Source organism: Pan troglodytes, chromosome 19 (assembly GCF_028858775.2).
Source record: "Pan troglodytes isolate AG18354 chromosome 19, NHGRI_mPanTro3-v2.0_pri, whole genome shotgun sequence".
Classification (NCBI taxonomy): Eukaryota; Metazoa; Chordata; class Mammalia; order Primates; family Hominidae; genus Pan; species Pan troglodytes.
In genome coordinates, this window is record NC_072417.2 from 11,486,265 (window position 1) to 11,505,309 (window position 19,045).

The 19,045-nt window shown below is 58.8% G+C and overlaps 2 protein-coding genes across 15 annotated transcripts in view; both read right to left on the bottom strand.

The window, feature by feature from the left end:
• The window catches only part of ABR (ABR activator of RhoGEF and GTPase), a 203,030-nt gene that overhangs the window by 11,493 nt on the left and 172,492 nt on the right, over positions 1–19,045 (bottom strand). The window lies entirely within an intron of this gene.
• On the bottom strand, positions 934–18,778 carry LOC129135261 (uncharacterized). The gene is made up of 3 exons (XM_063799479.1): positions 18,677–18,778; positions 17,752–17,842; positions 934–17,491 (listed from the first exon to the last, which is right to left on the bottom strand). Exons 1-3 carry the CDS (start codon positions 18,776–18,778, stop codon positions 16,287–16,289), a joined length of 1,398 nt encoding a protein of 465 aa, XP_063655549.1. The 3' UTR covers positions 934–16,286.

A 19,045-nucleotide genomic window follows, 5' to 3' on the forward strand; every position in this document is an offset into this window, starting at 1 on the left:
ATATTAAGAAAACAGGCCAGGCACGGTGGCTCACGCCTGTAATCCCAGCACTTTGGGAGGCCGAGGGAGGCGGATCACGAGGTCAGGAGATCGAGACCATCCTGGCTAACACGGTGAAACCCCATCTCTACTAAAAAAAAAAAAAAAAAATACAAAAAATTAGCCGGGCCTGGTGGCGGGCGCCTGTAGTCCCAGCTGCTGGGGAGGCTGAGGCAGGAGAATGGCATGAACCCAGTAGGTGGAGGTTGCAGTGAGCCGAGATCGCACCACTGCACTCCAGCCTGGGCGACAGAGTGAGACTCCGTCTCAAAAACAACAACAACAACAACAAAAAACTACATAAACAAGCTCTTCTTTCCCTCACAGAGCCCCTGGATCTTCTCTCCTTGAATTTGTTTCTATTCCATTTCTCCTAAAGAATGTTGTCCTAGTTTATATTTTTATATTTTCAAGTCCTTTATTCACCGTTACATTTTGCTTCCACAAAAAAAATCTGTATACATTGAAAACAAAAATTTCCAGAGACCGCAAGGCTCCAAATATTCAAAATATATTCAGGATTAGTTAGTACCATGATTGGCAGTACATAATTAAAAAGACAGCCAGGCACGGTGGCTCACGCCTGTAATCCCAGCACTTTGGGAGGCTGAGGCTGGTGGATCACCTGAGGTCAGGAGTTCGAGACCAGCCTGGCCAACATGACAAAACCCCGTCTCTACTAAAAGTACAAAAGTGAGCCGGGTGTGGTGGCGGGCACTGTAATCCAAGCTACTACTTGGGAGGCTGAGATGGAAGAATTGCTTGAACCCAGGAGGTGGAGGTTGCATTGAGCCAAGATCACACCACTGCACTCCAGCCTGGGCGACAGAGTGAGACCCTGTCTCAAGGAAAAAAAAAAAAAAAAGTAAGCCGACACATTACATACATTTTATTTTATTTTTTTTTTTTTGAGACACAGTTTCACTCTAATTGCCCAGGCCGGAGTGCAGTGGTGCGATCTTGGCTCACAGCAACCTCCACCTCCTGGGTTCAAGCGATTCTCCTGCCTCAGCCTCCCAAGTAGCTGGAATTACAGACACACACAACCACACCCGGCTACTTTTTTGTATTTTTAGTAGAGACGGGGTTTCTCCATGTTGGTCAGGCTGATCTCGAACTCCCGACCTCAGGTGATCCACCCGCCTCGGTCTCCCAAAGTGCTGGGATTACAGGCGTGAGCCACCGCGCCCGGCCTCATTATACATTTTAATAAATATTAAGTAGCAGAGTAACTTTTTGGTGGAATGCTCTCTCAATGAGATGGGCGGAACATTTTTTGCTTTAGTTCGCGTATCTATAGGGTATTATTTTTTGCTAGAGTGAAACGAGGCTCAGCATCAATTCGGTTCATGTTTCTGGTTTTGTTGTAAAGATGTGCAGGTGCCGTGGCTCCCAGCCACAGGATCACTTGAGCCCAGGAGTTCGAGACCAGCCTGGGCAATGTAGGACCATGTCTCTAAAATGAACAAGAAAGATGTGAACAATGAAACATTTTGTTCACATAAAGAAGTAGATGAGGTCGAAAAGAGTTTTATCACAGCCGCGTTACACCATTCTTTAACCTCTCTCCATGCTATCCGCCTTAAATCGCATATATACCTATTACTGAAAATTACTTGAAATGATCTCTCAGGTGAAAATTGAGTCCTCCATCAGTTTTGTGGAAGGCAAAGAACTGGATACCACCTGACTTTTGAAAGGTTCTAAGTGGCCACTAGAGTCTTTTACTTTCTGAACACCGACCCCAACGTTTCTTTTTTTCTTTTTTTTTTTTTTGAGACGGAGTCTCGCTCTGTCGTCCAGGCTGGAGTGCAGTGGTGCAGTCTCGGCTCACTGCAAGCTCCACCTCCCGGGTTCAAGCGATTCTCCTGCCTCAGCCTCCCGAGTAGCTGGGATTACAGGTGCCCGCCACCACGCCCAGCTAATTTTTTATTTGTAGTAGAGATGGGGTTTCACCACGTTGGCCAGGCTGGTCTTGAGCTCCTGACCTCAGGCGATCCACCCGCCTCGGCCTCCCAGAGTGCTGGGATTACAGGTGTGACCCACCATGCCTGGCCCCTACCCCAACATTTCTTTTTTTTTTTTTATTGATCATTCTTGGGTGTTTCTCGCAGAGGGGGATTTGGCAGGGTCACAGGACAATAGTGGAGGGAAGTCGTAGAGGGGGATTTGGCAGGGTCATAGGACAATAGTGGAGGGAATGTCAGCAGACAAACAAGTGAACAGAGGTCTCTGGTTTTCCTAGGCAGAGGACCCTGCGGCCTTCCGCAGTGTTTGTGTCCCTGGGTACTTGAGATTAAGGAGTGGTGATGACTCTTAACGAACATGCTGCCTTCAAGCATCTGTTTAACAAAGCACATCTTGCACCGCCCTTAATCCATTTAACCCTGAGTGGACACAGCACATGTTTCAGAGAGCACAGGGTTGGGGGTAAGGTCACAGATCAACAGGATCCCAAGGCAGAAGAATTTTTCTTAGTACAGAACAAAGTGAAAAGTCTCCCATGTCTACCTCTTTCTACACAGACACGGCAACCATCCGATTTCTCAATCTTTTCCCCACCTTTCCCCCCTTTCTATTCCACAAAACCGCCATTGTCATCATGGCCCGTTCTCAATGAGCTGTTGGGTACACCTCCCAGACGGGGTGGTGGCCGGGCAGAGGGGCTCCTCACCTCCCGGACGGGGCGGCTGGCCGGGCGGGGGGCTGACCCCCCCACCTCCCTCCCGGACGGGGCTACCCCAACATTTCTAAAAGCCCCTCTGTTCCCCACCCAGGAGGTCTGCGCACCCCGGGCCAAGCCCCCACAGCCAGCCTCAGGCCTCTCCTCTGCAGAGGACAGGATGGCGAGATGCTGGCTCTCAGGCAGATGGCTTTCTGGCAATAGCACCTATGGCAGCTGAGAATCTGCAAACTGATTTCCTGAAAACCCTCCTGCCCACGTCACCCTCAGAACGTCTCTGTGCACTCTGAGGTGTGCGTGCCACGGTTTGAACGCAGTTGCTATAACAGGCCACTGTCATCACGGAAGGGAAACTGGATCTGGGTCAGCCCTGGGCTTCCTGCAGCTCGATGTAGGTCCTTCCCACATCTTCTATCACCCACACACTGGCTGGGGGCAGGTGGTACCCAAGCCTCCGACGGGGTCTGGGTCTGCACTGGGTTCGCCCTGGGCCCCGCATCTGGGGCCAGCTGTGGCCCAGGCCCTGTCTTTGGCTGTTCCCTGCCCAGAGAAGGGATGGAACCCAGAACAGGAGACAGAAGAAGTCGGGTGTGTGCAGAGAACCAAGTGCCCCTCAGGGAGAACCACTGCTCCGAGCACCTCTTCACACACAGGAAGCGTGAGGCCATCACCAGCCCGGCTGGAGGCAAGGGTCCTACAGGGTCTCAAAGGAAGCCCCAGCTCTGGCCTTACTTTCCCGAAACCTCTCTCCCCTCTAAGCTGCTTCTGTTCTTTGCAAACCCTCCTGGATCACACAGGCTGTCCCTCGTAGTTCCTTCATCTCGTCTGGACACGGAGCCGGGCCTGGGTCTGTCCCCACCTCTGTCCCCCAGCAGTAGCCACACAGGGTGGAGGAATCAAATGCTCTTTGTCGACTGAGATGCTACCCTTGGGAGAAACATTCTGGAGCGGCCATGCCCTCTTTTTTTTTTTTTTTTTGAGACAGAGTTTCGCTCTTGTTGCCCAGGCTGGAGTGCAATGGCGTGATCTCGGCTCACTGCAACCCGTCTCCCAAGTTCAACCGATTCTTCTGCCTCAGCCTCCCGATTATCTGGGGCTACAGGTGCGCACCACCACACCCGGCTAATTTTTGTATTTTTAGTAGAGACAGGGTTTCACCATGTTGGCCAGGCTGGTCTCGAACTCCTGACCTCAAATGACCCACCCACCTCGGCCTCCCAAAGTGCTGGGATTACAAGTGTGAGCCACCATGCCTGGCCAATTTTTTTATTTTTAGTAGAGATGGGGTTTCACCATGTTGCCCAGGCTGGTCTTGAACTCCAGACCTCAGGTGGTCCGCCCACCTTGGCCTCCCAAAGTGCTGGGATGACAGGCGTGAGCCACCGCACTCGGCCTGTATTTATTTTTCTAGAGACAGGGTCTCACTGTGCCGTCCAGGCTGCTATGTTGCCCTGGGCTTCAGTGATCCTCCTGCCTCAGCCTCCTGAAGAGCTGGCATTACAGGCATGTACCACTGTGTGGGCCCTTATTTTTTATTTATTTATTTATTTTTGAGACGGAGTCTTGCTCTGTCGCCCAGGCTGGAGTGCTGTGGCGCGATCTTGGCTCACTGCAAGCTCCGCCTCCCGGGTTCACGCCATTCTCCTGCCTCAGCCTCCTGAGTAGCTGGGACTACAGGCGCCCGCCACCACGCCCGGCTAATTTTTTGTATTTTTAGTAGAGACGGGGTTTCACCATGTTAGCCAGGATGGTCTCGATCTCCTGACCTCGTGATTCGCCCACCTCGGCCTCCCAAAGTGCTGGGATTACGGGCATGAGCCACCGCACCTGGCCCGGGCCCTTATTTTTTAATTGACACATTGCAGTTGTATGTATTTATGGGGCGCAGTTTGATGTTTTGAGACCACCCCTTCTTGAGGCAGGTCTCTCCACACATCAGCATAAGCCTCAGGCCAATTCCATGGCCCCTGCTCCGATTCACCCACAGCCCCTCCCCCGCCCCAGCTTCCCCCCAGCTGCCTCCTGGCAGCTTCTGCAGGAAGCTGAGCCAATGGTCCCTTCCCAAGTCTCAGGGGGACCTGGACACAACCTGGTGGGGGGGAGTGTGCAGGATTTGGAGGCAGGCTGATCTGAGTCTCCCATTCAACCGTGCGCACTCGGGCAAGGCCTTTCACCTCCGTGAACTTCAATTTCCTCATGGAGGCATCCACACCTGCCTCACAGGGCTGTTATGGAAGAGTGAGAGCAACGGACTTATCTCGAGCTCTTCCGGCAAGTCTGACACTGATGAATCCTCTACACACAGCATCTGCGTTCATGATCATGATAGCAGACATATGCGGTTTAAGCTCTCATAGCCGCTCCCATCTCACAGATGAGGATGCTGCAGCTTAACGAGAGCGAGGAATTTACCCAGTGCACACCTAGGAAGTCAGAGCTGGGGTGCAAAATCAAGGCCCCCAGCACCCTCTCTGCTGAAACTGCAGAATGTGTGAAGTCCATGACCCGCAGCTGCTGTAATTGCTGCTTCCTCAGAAAGGCAACATCGGGCCTCCTGGTGTGCGTCCCGACCCGGTGGGCAGACCTGGGTGCTGGGAGGCCACCCCCAGTACAGCCCTCCCGCTGCCTCGTGCCCATCACCTCCGCTCCAGCTGCCAGGTTCAACCTGGGCGCATCTGACCCAGGACTGCATCTCCTGATGCCAAGGCCCAGTTCTCGCCCCGCCTCCTCCAGGGAGCCTTCTCGGAGAGCCCCAGGTCACGGTGGGAAACTTTGGGTCCTCTCTGCCTCCCTGCTCCACTAAGATCTACCCTCTGCAGCCTCCCAGGCGACACTTGCTGCTGTCTCACACACTCCAGCCCCTTCTGAGGCCAGGCCTGGGCCAGGGGCACTTTCCTAAGCTGTAAGCCCCTCAAGCCCTGACATCTTCCCGGTGCCTGCTGCAGGTGTGGCCCTGGTATCTGCTGCAGGTGTGGCCCTGGTATCTGCTGCAGGTGTGGCCCTGGTATCCGCTCAGAGAGGCCTGCCTGGCCCCACGGTGCCCTGACAACGACGCTCTGTCTCCCAGGAGGCCATCAGCCTCCAGAAACCAAGTCTATTTCAGGATATCATTTAAACACAGAGGAGGGAGGGAGAGGGACAGCGTACATTTTCCAGAGAAACGCTGCTGCCCGAAACTGCGCTGGCTATTTATAACTCCTGGGAAATGTGGACTCTGCTATTTCCTGATGAGATTAGCACCGGGGTGGAGGGGCTGGCCCCTGGGACGTTGGTGGATGGGACACCTGACTGCTCACCCTCTGGTCCCAGCAGACAGGTGCCTTCCATGGGCCCAGGGGAGCAGGTACTTGGGGGATGTCTGATCACCTGAAGCAGGGAGACAGAGGGAGCTCGTGAAGGGTCAGGCTGGGAAGACCACTGGGGCACAGGAGCACTGGGGCCTCCCCAAGGTGGGCCACAGGCGGGAGACAGAAACAGGCTGCAAAACATCGTGGAGCCAAAAGGCGGACGAATGACTGGGCCAGGGGTCGACGACTGGGCCATACATGGTCACTGAGAGCAGCTCAACTATTTCCTTCTTTTTTTTTTTTTGAGACGGAGTCGCACTCTGTCGCCCAGGCTGGAGTGCAGTGGCGCGATCTCAGCTCACTGCAACCTCCACCTTCGGGTTCAAGCGATTCTCCTGCCTCAGCCTCCCGAGTAGCTGGGGCTACAGGCACGAGCCACTACGTCCGGCTAATTTTTGTATTTTTAGTAGAGACGGGGTTTCACCGTGTTGGCCAGGCTGGTCTCCAACTCCTGACCTCAGGTGATCCACCCGCCTCGGCCTCCCAAAGTGCTGGCATTCCAGGCGTGAGCCCCCGCGTCCGGCCGACTATTTTCTCTTTGTCTGGGCACTTCGCCTGGTCAAATCATGACTGTGCATTCAGGCCTCTCCCAAAGAGAAACGCTGGCGCTGGGGGCTCATGTCCAGGAGACGACCAGGTCCCCTGCGGCGAAAACCCAGCAGGCAGGGGCACCGGGTTGAAATGGGGCTCCGTCACCTCCGAGGGAGCAGGAGTGGAGACCCGAAGGTGAGCGTGGATTCTCTGCCAAGAATCCCGTAGGTGGCTGGTGGAGGTCGCCTCGCCTTTCTGGACCGAAGTGACCTCATGTTTGGGGCAGGAATCAGCAAAGTGGCCCCGCAGCGGGGAGAGGATTTGAGGCTCCAGGGTAGAGGGTGCTCCACGCACACCTGAGCATCCTCCAGGGCTGAGTTTCAGGAACATCCTGGGGATGCCCCTGAGGGTCTCAGCCCTTCCTCTCGGCTCACCTCTCACCCCCTGGGGCAGGTGACCCCATTTCTCCTGCCTCTGCCCGGAGGGCTGCTCCCGGCCAGCTCCCCGTGCTCGGATTCAGGGGCACGCTCCCTCCGGTCTCCACTTCTGCTCCCTCGGAGGTGGCAGAGCCCCCATTCCAACCCAGTGCTCCTGCCTGCTGGGCCACACTCTCCACTCTAGCGCGCAGCTCGCCCCAAGGTCTTCGGAGATGGTTTCCACCACCTCCCTCCCACAAGCCCTCACCCAGGGCCCTTTAATCCACAGTAAGGGGCCTGTGGTGGCCCTGCCCAAGGCAGGTGGGACTTAGAACTGGCCACTGGGGGTCTCAGTGGAGGGGGGAGCAGACGTCCCAAGCAGCCTTCAGTGGACACCACTCAGGACGTGATCCAGGGGCTCCCAGGCCTCCGCCTCCTTCCTGAAAGCCGCTTCCCTCAGGAGCCCACTCGGTCACTCCCACCGCCCAGGAGCTGACCCCCCGAGAAGCCCTGCCTCCAGGCACAGCCCTGCCCTCGGGGGCCGCCCCATCCTGCCTCTCACGGCTGGCGCTCTTCTACCCTCCACCCTCTGAGCCCCGGCAACCCAGAATGCGGGAGGGTTTCCCTCAGAGGGGGTTGCAGAGGTTCATAAAAAAAAGTGCTGCTTCGGCCAGGTGCGGTGGCTCACGCCTGTCATCCCAGCACTTTGGGAGGCCGAGGCGGGCGGATCACAAGGTCAGGAGATCGAGACCAACCTGACCAATGTGGGGAAACCCCGTCTCTACTAAAAATACAAAAATTAGCCAGGCGTGGTGGCGGGTGCCTGTAATCCCAGCTACTCGGGAGGCTGAGGCAGGAGAATCGCTTGAACCCGGGAGGCGGAGGTTGCAGTGAGCCGGAGTTGAGATTGCGCCACTGCTCTCCAGCCTGGAGGCAGAAAAAAAAAAAAAAAAAAAAACGCTTCTGCACAACAAAGGTGGTAAATCTGTTCCTGAGAAGTGGGACAGGAACGCTAGAAAATGACTCCCAGCCGGGCGCGGTGGCTCATGCCTGTAATCCCAGCACTCTGGGAGGCAGAGGCGGGCGGATCACTCGAGCTCAGGAGTTCGAGACCAGCCTGGCCAACCTGACGAAACCCCATCTCTACTAAAAATACAAAATTAGCCGGAAATCACTTGAACCCGGGAGGCAGGGGTTGCAGTGGGCCAAGATAGTGCCACTGCACTCCAGTCTGGGCAACAGAGCAAGACTCTGTCTCAAAAAAAACAAAAAAAAAACAACAGAAAATGACTCCAGAAGGACCTCAGTGCAAGTGGCCCCCGGACAGGGAACCACGTGGAAGGTGGAGCTGTGTGGGCACATTTCACGCCTGCCCTGGAGGGGCCGCGGAGCCCAGGCCCTGAGCCAGGCATCGGGTCTGAGGGTGGGCACGTTTCCTGGGGCTCCCAGGCCAGCGGCCACGGTGGCAGCCTGGGCTGGCTTTCCCCTGCCCTCCCCCAAGGGCAGCCCCACGCTCAGGGCTGGGTCCCCTTGGGACACCGAAGCCGGCCTGTCATTGGGGCAGACCACAGGCGTGAGAGGCACGGCGGGGCTGGCAAGCTGGCAACGGGGGAGACGGGAGTTGCCAAGACCCTGCCTCTCCTCCCTCGAGGAGGCGCCGGAGGATTCCGTCAACGTGGCTGCTCCGAGCGACTCCGAGAGAGGCAGGGCAGAGAGGGAGGGGCTGCCAGGACCTACCCCTGGCTTCCAGCTCAGCAGCTGGGTTGGGGACACCGGGCCAGGCTCCATAAACTCTCCACACATCTTCCCATGGCTTGGCATCCACACTGCTAGGCCAGGCAGGCTCCGCCTCTCCAGCCCTCACCCTGCAGGGTCAGCCAGGCTCCCTTGTAGCCAAGGTGGCCTGCAGCCAAGGTGTGCCCACCTGCCATACCCAGGCCAGCCACAGATAGGCTCGGGCTGATGCCGTGTCCCAGGGCCTCGGCTGGCCTCCCCTCCAACACCAGAGAACTTCGAAGTTCCCCAAGCCTCATGGAAGGAAGGGGGTTAGCAGCTCTGAACGACGCTTTTGTCGAAGGCAGGCTAGCCTCTTAGCACCCGCAGCAACCTGCCTTCCCCAGCGTCCATTCTAGCACCTCTGCCTGCCCCACGTCCACTCCAGAGCCTCTGCCGGCCCCACGTCCACTCCAGAGCCTCTGCCGGCCGCACGTCCACTCCAGAGCCTCTGCCGGCCCCACGTCCATTCCAGCGCCTCTGCCGGCCCCACGTCCACTCCAGAGACTCTGCCGGCCCCACGTCCACTCCAGAGCCTCTGCCGGCCCCACGTCCACTCCAGAGCCTCTGCCGGCCCCACGTCCACTCCAGAGCCTCTGCCGGCCCCACGTCCACTCCAGAGCCTCTGCCTGCCCCACGTCCACTGCAGTGCCTCTGCCTGCCCCACGTCCACTGCAGAGCCTCTGTCGGCCCCACGTCCACTGCAGAGCCACTGCCGGCCCCACGTCCACTCCAGAGCCACTGCCGGCCCCACGTCCACTCCAGCGCCTCTGCCTGCCCCACGTCCACTCCAGAGCCTCTGCCTGCCCTGGCACCCACTTTGCTTTTAGCCCCCGGGCTGGGCATGGCTGACCTTGAGGAGAAGCAGACAAAACCCAAACCTGGGCTGCTCTTGGAGGCCCCACAGCCAGGCACATCTCCCCCAGCGGCCTGGGGCTCCGTCTTCCTCAGGGCCAGCCCATCCCACCACTGCCTCCCTGTGCAGGCAGCCTGGAGGCTTCAGCTTCAGCTCAGAACTGGGCTACAAATACCAGCCAGGAAGCTGGCCCTGCCCCAGCCCAGGGCAGGTCGAGGATGCCAGGGTAGCAAGGGCAGGGGCAGTGGGGCCCTCTTGAGAAAAGGAACAGGCCAGGGCCAAAGCAACACAGAGGCCCTGTCCTGAAAGGAAAGGGGCGCCCTCAGAGGTCAAAGTCCAAGATGAGAGGCCTTCTGTGGTCCTGACTAGGAAGCTTCACGCTGGAGGCCACGGGAAGGCCAAGGACCTGTCAGACCTCCATGGGCTCTGAAGCCTCGAGCTGGACCTGGAGTGGTTAAGAAACATTAACAGGGCTGGGCGCGGTGGCTCACACCTGTAATCCCAGCACTGTGGGAGGCCTAGGCGGGAGGATCACCTGAGGTCAGGAGTTCGAGACCAGCCTGGCCAACATGGAGAAACCCCGTCTCTACTAAAAATACAAAAATTAGCCCGGCGTGGTGGCACATGCCTGTAAACCCAGCTACTCAGGGGGCTGAGGCAGGAGAATCGTTTGAACCCAGGAGGCGGAGGTTGCGGTGAGCCGAGATTGTGCCATTGTACTCCAGCCTGGGCGACAGAGCGAGACTCCATCTCAAAAAAAAAAAAAAAAAAAAAGCAGCATCAACAGCCTTCTCTGATACCAGCTTCACCCTCCCTGCCCGGGCCCAGAACACTTTCTGGGCATGGAGCTTGCCGCCGGGGACGTGAGGGGCTCCAGCAATTCCAGGGCCCAGGTCAGCTCTGAGCGGCCCCTCCCAGGCCTCGCCTTGCTCCGAGTCTCACGTTCGGTGGCGTCGTCGAGAAGAACTGTCGTGCCTGTTGCTATGCACGGCGTGCCAGGCTGGGCACCACACTAATGCCTGACGAGCAGGAGCCCGGCGTCTCCAGACGCCCCCATCTGGGGCACGCAGCCCAACCCCAACCGGCCACGGAAGGCAGGACACCGCGGGTGAGAGCCTGCGCTGAGACTGAGCGGCCGGGGTCTGAACGTTGCCCCTCGGCTAAGCCACTCACGTGACATCATCTGGGTCACTCTCTGAGCCTCATTCCTCATATATAAAACAGTCTGGGCCAGGCACGGGGGCTCCCGCCTGTAATCCAGCACTGTGGGAGGCGGAGGCAGGTGGATCCATTGAAGCCAGAAGTTCAACATCAGCCTGCGCAACATAACGAAACCTCGTCTTTACAAAAAATACAAAAATTAGCCAGGCATGTTGGTACATGCCTGTAGACCCAGCTACTTGGGAGGCTGAGGTGGGAGGATTGCTTCAGCCTGGGAGATGGAGGCTGCAGTGAGCCGAGATGGTGCCATGGCACTCCAGCCTGGGCGAGAGAGTGAGACTCCCACAAAAAAAAAAAAAAAAAAATTAAAAAATGTAAAACAAAATTCAAAACACATTTAGGCCTGGCGCAGTGACTCACGCCTGTAATCTCAGCACTTTGGGAAGCCGAGGCGGGTGGATCACCTGAGGTCAGGAGTTCAAGACCAGCCTGGCCAACAAGGTGAAACCTCGTCTCTACTAAAAATACAAAACTTGGCCGGGCGTGGTGGTGGGCACCTGTAATCCCAGCTACTCAGGAGGCTGAGGCAGGAGAATCGCTTGAACCCGGGAGGCGGAGGTTGCAGTGAGCCAAGATCGCACCACTGCACTCCAGCCTGGGCGACAGAGCAAGACTCTGACTCAAAACAACAGCAACAAACAAAAACAAAAGAACCCAAACAAATAAATAAATAAACAGTGTGAATAACAGCACCTTGTAAGTGTCACCTCAGTTGCGTCACAGGCTAAGACTGATGCCTCGTACGGTACGTGTTCAAAACATATCGTCACAGAACTGTGCCTGAACACCCCGCGGCTTCCCACCGCATTCGGATTAAAGGCCGAGCTCCCCGTCCTGAACCGCAGGGCCCCACGTCGCCTGGCCGCCGTCCCCTGACCCCACGTAACGCGCCACACTGTCCCCCTCTGCCTCTGAACACACCTGCCTCGGGGTGTGGACCTTGCCGGTTCTTTGGCCTGGAATGCACTGCCCCCAGGTTTTTTATGGCTGAATTCTTCTTGTCATTTAAATCTTCGTTCAAAAGTGATCCTCTCAAGCCAGGCATCCCCCCGTCACTCTCTACTGCGTTACCCAGTTGTGTTTATTTTTTTCACAGCACTCATCTGACCCGCAAGGATCTCATTTGTTGACGGACTCCTCCTGCAGACAGGGTCTCGTCTGTCTCGGGCGCCTCTGTGTCCCTAGTTCCTGCAGGCCTGGCACGTGGAAGGTGCTCCGGCAATACTCACAGGCCAGAGGAGCCAACTGGGGCATGGGGGAAGGAGGTGACAATGGCTCCCCGCCGGGGCTGCTTCAGGACAGGGGTCAGGAAGCCCTGTGTTCCCACTAAACCCCCTGCTCCCGTGTCCACTGAATGGCTGGCGTTGGCCCAGGTGCAGCCCTGTGACAGACTCTCCCAGGGTGCTCAGGGTTTAAGGTTTAGGACTAGGAATCTTGAGACATGGCCAAGATCATCACATGAACTGGATTCCAGGAGATCATCCTGTTCAGCTCCTTCATTGAGCTGATACCAGAGAACCAGAGAGGCAAAGGGATGTACTCGCGGGCACACAGCAGTTAAGTAGCAGACTGAGACGAGAAAAATGGGAAACCTTGACTCCCACCAGCCTGGCGCCCTGTCTTCTCTGGCACCTTGTGCCACATGAGACTGAGGGCTGGGGACCCTGGAGGCCTCCCCGAGCACAGCCACGGCATCCAGGCATCGGATGGGAAGGGCGCTGTGGATGTCACGACTCTGGCTGTGCTGGTCATCGGTACCAGCCCCGGCTGGGGTCACGGTCCAGGAAGGAGACCCCTCCAGATTTCGGCTCAGGAGCTGGTTCCGCTGTCTTGAAGCGGGACTGGGGAAGTCTCTGTGGGGAACCTGGGGCCTCCTGGCCTCTCTACAGAAGCCCAGGACCTGCTCCACGGGCCCCTCCCGCCTCTCCAGGGCCCATCCTGGAGGGCCAAGGGTCTACGGCTCACTGGACCCAGGACTGACGCTGCGTTTCTCCCCAGGGTGGGGCAGGCAGGTCACAGGCGCAGGGGACTGTCTGTTCCTCGAAGGTGCTGGGGGGCCGTCAGGACACAAACATCTTCCTGCCCCAGCATGAGTTCACAGGGGAAAGGAGGCCAAAGAACAGCACCTGCTGACCAGTTCCCAACCATCTGGGCAGTGAGCGGGGCCACTCAGCAGAGGGCCAGGCCTCTCCAGCACCAGCGCCCTGTGGCCAACACCTGGCAGCTCCCCCAGACTCACACCTGCAGGCTTGGGGGTGCTTCCAAAATGCCTGGGGCAGCTCCCCCAGACTCACACCTGCAGGCTTGGGGGCTCCTTCCAAAATGCCTGGGGCAGCTCCCCCAGACTCACACCTGCAGGCTTGGGGGCTCCTTCCAAAATGCCTGGGGCAGCTCCCCCAGACTCACACCTGCAGGCTTGGGGGCGCTTCCAAAATGCCTGGGGCAGCTCCCCCAGACTCACACCTGCAGGCTTGGGGGTGCTTCCAAAATGCCTGGGGCAGCTCCCCCAGACTCACACCTGCAGGCTTGGGGGCTCCTTCCAAAATGCCTGGGGCAGCTCCCCCAGACTCACACCTGCAGGCTTGGGGGCGCTTCCAAAATGCCTGGGGCAGCTCCCCCAGACTCACACCTGCAGGCTTGGGGGTGCTTCCAAAATGCCTGGGGCAGCTCCCCCAGACTCACACCTGCAGGCTTGGGGGCTCCTTCCAAAATGCCTGAGGCAGCTCCCCCAGACTCACACCTGCAGGCTTGGGGGCTCCTTCCAAAATGCCTGGGGCAGCTCCCCCAGACTCACACCTGCAGGCTTGGGGGCTCCTTCCAAAATGCCTGGGGCAGCTCCCCCAGACTCACAACTGCAGGCTTGGGGGCTCCTTCCAAAATGCCTGGGGCCTCACTGCCTCTGGGTACTACAGCAACACTGGGCTCAGGCAGCTTTGGCCTTTGAGGAACCCCCTTGATTGGCAGGTTCTCCTCTCCCTGGTCCAGAGCCATCCAAAAGCTGGGGCACCGCGCCCAGCACCGCTGGCTGGCCAAGCCGTCTGTGGCCTACAGGGAGGCTGGGGAGGACCAGCGCCCTTCTACCTTCCCTAGGTACCAAGAAGCGGCACCTTGCCAAGTTCACTCAGAGCAGGGTTCCCGCCTTGATGTCTACAGCCCCCTCTGAAGTCGCACACAGTGTGTGCATGGGGTGGCTCTGTGTCTGAGTGCCCTCCAGAACCTTCATCAGATTCTCAGAGTCCAGGGTTCCCGCTCTGCGGACTCAAGCAAGCCTCTTGGGAGCTGGCCTGGCAGAGAGATCAGAGAGTACTCATGAGGCCCCAGCAGTGAGGTCTGCCCACTCGGCAGGTGGGTAAGTGCTGTGGAAAAGAGGGAGGGTCGCCCGACCCCACTGCCAACCTGTCAGCCAGCCTGGCCGCAGTCAGGAGCCACACATAGGCCCAGGAAGAAGTGGGCTGGTGTAGGGGCCTCCAGCTCTCGGGGGAGGCACCACTGTAGTCCCGTCTGTGGCTGAGGGGTCACTATGGGGGTGTGTGTGAACAGAGAAGACACACGATGAAGCTTTCTTCCCACCGGGAAACAAGGAAGGGCGGTGGGCAGCCGGGCCAGGCCAGACTCCTATTGCAGAAGGCTGCGACATCTTTCCTGACGCCCAGACTGGATTATAAAATAAAGTAGACGAGCCCAAGACATATCTGTATCTTGTACCCAGCACCTGTGTACCCTCGATGGCCAAGTGAGTGGTAGAGTGAACCTCTGGGGTGTGCACGTGGTCTGCACACCTGGTGCCATCAGGAAGGAATAAACGACAGGCTCTGTGAGGGGTGGGGTTGTCCTGCAGTGGCGATCAAGCTGACAAAGAAAGGGACCCTTTTTTCCCCCCACCCCGAGACTGAGTCTCGCTCTGTTGCCCAGGCTGGAGTAAAGTGGCATGATCTTGGCTCACTGCAACCTCCACCTCCCAGGTTCAAGCGATGCTCCTGCCTCAGCCTCCCTAGCAGCTGGGATTACAGGTGCCCGCCACCATGCCCGGCTATTTTTTTTTTTTTTTTTGTATTTCAGTAGACACAGGGTTTCACCATGTTGGCCAGGCTGGTCTCGAACGCCTGACCTCAGGTGATCCACCCGCCTCTGCCTCCCAAAGTGCTGGGATGACAGGCGTGAGCCACCACACTTGGCTAATTTTTGCATTTTTAGTTGAGACGGGGCTTCTCCATGTTGGCCAGGCTGGTCTTGGACTCCTGACATCAGGTGATCCAAGAAAGGGACCTTCTTCTAAGACCATCGTGAGCCTGAAGCTTCCCCGAATGGCCCAAGAGGGGCTCTCCACCCCGCCCTTCCTCGGGTAACACCTCTGATCCTCTCTGAAGCAAAGGCAGCAGCTCCCATCACAGAACACGGGACTCGCCGTGGGGGTCAGCAGTGCCGGTGTCCAGCTTAGGAGGAGCTCTTTGGAAGTAGGAGATTCCCAGACCCACGTGGCTGTGCTTCAGGGCAGAGACGAGGTCACCTGAAGCTGCACTCAATCTCCTTAGACCCTGCCGGCTCAGCCTGAGTCCCCACCGCCGGCCAGCATCTGGCCTGGTCTGGGTCAGGAGCGTCTTGGACTTGGTTGCTCTATAAGGGCCTCAACTTCCCCGAAAGACAAATGCTTCTGGACTGGCCTCCCTTCAGGCCCTCTTAGCCTCCTCATGGCTCCCACAAGGGGATGCTGCGGGGGTGGGGTGGGGGGGTTCCTCCTTCAGCCCCTTCCCTTCCAAAGCTCAAGCGAGAATCTAGAATTCAGCCCCTTCCCATCCAAAGCTCAACCAAGAATCTAGAAGAGGGAAGGATGGGAGGGAGAGGAAGGCACCGGGCCTGGTCTACTTGAGTGTGATTTGAGGCAAAAAAAAAAAAAAAAAAAAAAACAGGGAAAAGGAAAGAAAAGTAGAAACGCAAAGTTCAATACCGAGAGCCCTGGCTGAACCCACAAACCCAGATGCCACGTGTCCCCAGCTAAACACTCGCACAAAAAGCTGACTGCCAAGTCAGGGGCTGGAATGAGGCTTTGGCCCCTGAACTCTCCTCTGGGGACAAGAACAGCCCAACCACGGGGACCCCCGCTGGTACCCAAAGGATCCTCCGTGAGTGTCCCTGCCTCCTCTCCCCCAGAAACCAGAGGCCCTGCGCTATTTAAAGGCTCAGTTCTGATCATGAGACCTTTCCATCTGAACAGATTGTTTAATCCCAGCCCTGGATGAGTCACGCCCCCGCCTCCAGCCTTTAATGAACCTTCAGGTCAGTGGAAGCAGGAGGGCCACCCGTGTTTGTCGCACCCACAGCGTCACTCAGGGCAAAGTTAACGAGGAGTTAATGAGGCAATCCCTCCTGCCAGTCTGGGCAGTACCAGGCACCCTTCCCTTACCCCACCGAAACGAAACTGCCTAGTCCCAGCCCCTCGGCCCAACTGCGAAGCTGCTGCAGGAAAATGCCAGGTTAATGTGGCTGAGGATAGAAAGGAAGAGGCCTGGCCCCTTGACTCTGCTGCTCACCCGCTGGCCTGCGCACAGCGAGGTGGGAAGCACAGGGCAGACGTCCCTCCGTCCACCACAGCGCTGACCCCTGCGTCCACAACACGGACACACCGTGGCGGACGTCCCTCCGTCCACCACAGCGCTGACCCCTGCGTCCACGACACGGACACACAGTGGCGGACGTCCCTCCGTCCACCACAGCGCTGACCCCTGCGTCCACGACACGGACACACCGTGGCGGACGTCCCTCCGTCCACCACAGCGCTGACCCCTGCGTCCACGACACGGACACACCGTGGCGGACGTCCCTCCGTCCACCCCAGCGCTGACCCCTGCGTCCACGACACGGACACACCGTGGCGGACGTCCCTCCGTCCACCAGAGCGCTGACCCCTGCGTCCACGACACGGACACACCGTGGCGGACGTCCCTCCGTCCACCAGAGCGCTGACCCCTGCGTCCACGACACGGACACACCGTGGCGGACGTCCCTCCGTCCACCCCAGCGCTGAGCCCTGCGTCCACGACACGGACACACCGTGGCGGACGTCCCTCCGTCCACCCCAGCGCTGAGCCCTGCGTCCACGACACGGACACACCGTGGCGGACGTCCCTCCGTCCACCCCAGCGCTGAGCCCTGCGTCCACGACACGGACACACCGTGGCGGACGTCCCTCCGTCCACCCCAGCGCTGAGCCCTGCGTCCACGACACGGACACACCGTGGCGGACGTCCCTCCGTCCACCCCAGCGCTGAGCCCTGCGTCCACGACACGGACACACCGTGGCGGACGTCCCTCCGTCCACCCCAGCGCTGAGCCCTGCGTCCACGACACGGACACACCGTGGCGGACGACCCTCCGTCCACCCCAGCGCTGAGCCCTGCGTCCACGACACGGACACACCGTGGCGGACGTCCCTCCGTCCACCACAGCGCTGAGCCCTGCGTCCACGACACGGACACACCGGGGCGGATGTCCCTCCGTCCACCCCAGCACTGAGCCCTGTGTCCACAACACACTGTGGCAGACGTCCCTCCGTCCACCACAGCGCTGACCCCTGCGTCCACGACACGGACACACTGTGCCACGCAGCACACGTTAGGGGACGGAATTGCTCGTCACACAGAGCAGCCCAGGGCCGGGGCCACCCTGAGCTGCACTGACGCCAACTGCTCAGCAGCTCAATAGCCCGGCGTCTGCCTGGCCGCCACCCCTGCCCAGAGATCCCCATCAGACACGGAGCCACCAGGCACTGCCAGAGGCAAACCCAGCTAAGGAATTCCTGAAGGGGCTTCTCAGTTCTGCCGGCCACAAATGCATAGGGAAAGAACTGAGAGTCTGGGAACTCAGGTTTAAAAGTTGCCCCCTGCCCACCAGGCGCCTCCTCAAAGGGGCAGGTAAACTGGAAGCGCCCTGTGTGGCTGGCGCTGGACCCGGAACCTGCCAGGTCAGTTTCTTGCCAACCCTGACGTTTGGGGATGGATGGTGAGCTCTGGGCTGGTGCCTGCTGGCCTCAGCAGGGGCTGGGGAGGGGATGAGTCCACGCTGCCGGGCACAGACAGCTGCCTCAGCACAGAGGGGCTCTGGCAGCAGCTGGGGCCAGCAGGGCTCTGCTAGCCCAGTCCCCAGGGAGGCTGAAGGTGACACAGGAGCCAGTGCAGTACAGCTCAAGTTGCTGCCCTGCCCAGCACTTTCCAGGGCTGATGTCACCTCTGGGAGGTCAAGTACGCCCCATGGCAGGAGCTGAAACAAAAAGAGGGGCCAGTGAGCCCAAGATCACTTCGTCCTGGCTGATGCCAGGAGCCTCAATGCCAGCTGGCAGTAAAAGCCTGCAGAGAGGTCCTGTGAGCCTCAGGAGGAGCTGCAGATCCCCACCACGGACTGGCCAAGGCCTCCCTTATTGCTCTCTTGATGGATGGGCCCAGCTCTGGCCAGCCGGACTGGCACTCTGGGACAGCTTACTCGGACAGTTGATTTGATCTGCAGAGTTATCGAGCACTTCCTGTGTGCTGGGCGCTGGGTCTGGCTCTTCCTCACATGCCCGATGCCAGGGCCCCAAGCCAGCCCCGAGGCAGCCTGCCCAGCTGCAGGACAGTCGGCTTCTATCTCAGATTTTAATCCCAACTCAGGTCTGGGGCTGCAGGGGCACCGGCGGTCTGCCCTGGCACACGGACGGAACGCCTGGTGCCCGGCGGGCACTGGGCCCACAGTCAGATGGGTGGTCCCTGAAGGGAAGCCTGGAGCCCCCAGACCCGGCAGCATCCCCCCCTCCCCACAACCCTGCACAGAGAAACCTCACACGGCAGACGGTGCTGCGGTCGGCGCCCCTCAGCAAAGGGGCAGCCAGCAAGGCCCGCTGGATGCAGGGGTCAGGTCGAGGCTGAACAGGGCGGCAAGACATAGACCCAGAGGCAGGCGACTCCTCGTGCGCTGTTTGCGCTCCCGGAGTGGAAAGCAGGGTCCACCTGCCGAGAAGAAACCTCCCTTCTCCCGAGGCAGGGGCAGATGCCCAAGCGCCAGGGTCCGGGTGGGGGCGGCCCCAGCATTCGCCATCAAGTTCAAGCCACTTAGAGGGACACGCACAGACCCCAGCTCTGTCCCGGGACTCCACAGAGGGGGCGGGAGCGGGAAAGGCGAGCGGGACCCCATCAGCCCCCGCAGCTCCCCG

Coding starts and splice junctions, on each gene's coding strand:
- LOC129135261 (XM_063799479.1), bottom strand. CDS start 18,778: ATGTCTTGCCGCCCTGTTCAGCCTCGACCTGACCCCTGCATCCAGCGG. Junction 17,843..18,676: donor ACCGCAGCACCGTCTGCCGT/GTGAGGTTTCTC, acceptor CCCAAACGTCAG/GGTTGGCAAGAAACTGACCT. Junction 17,492..17,751: donor CCCCTTTGAGGAGGCGCCTG/GTGGGCAGGGGG, acceptor CTGTGTGACGAG/CAATTCCGTCCCCTAACGTG.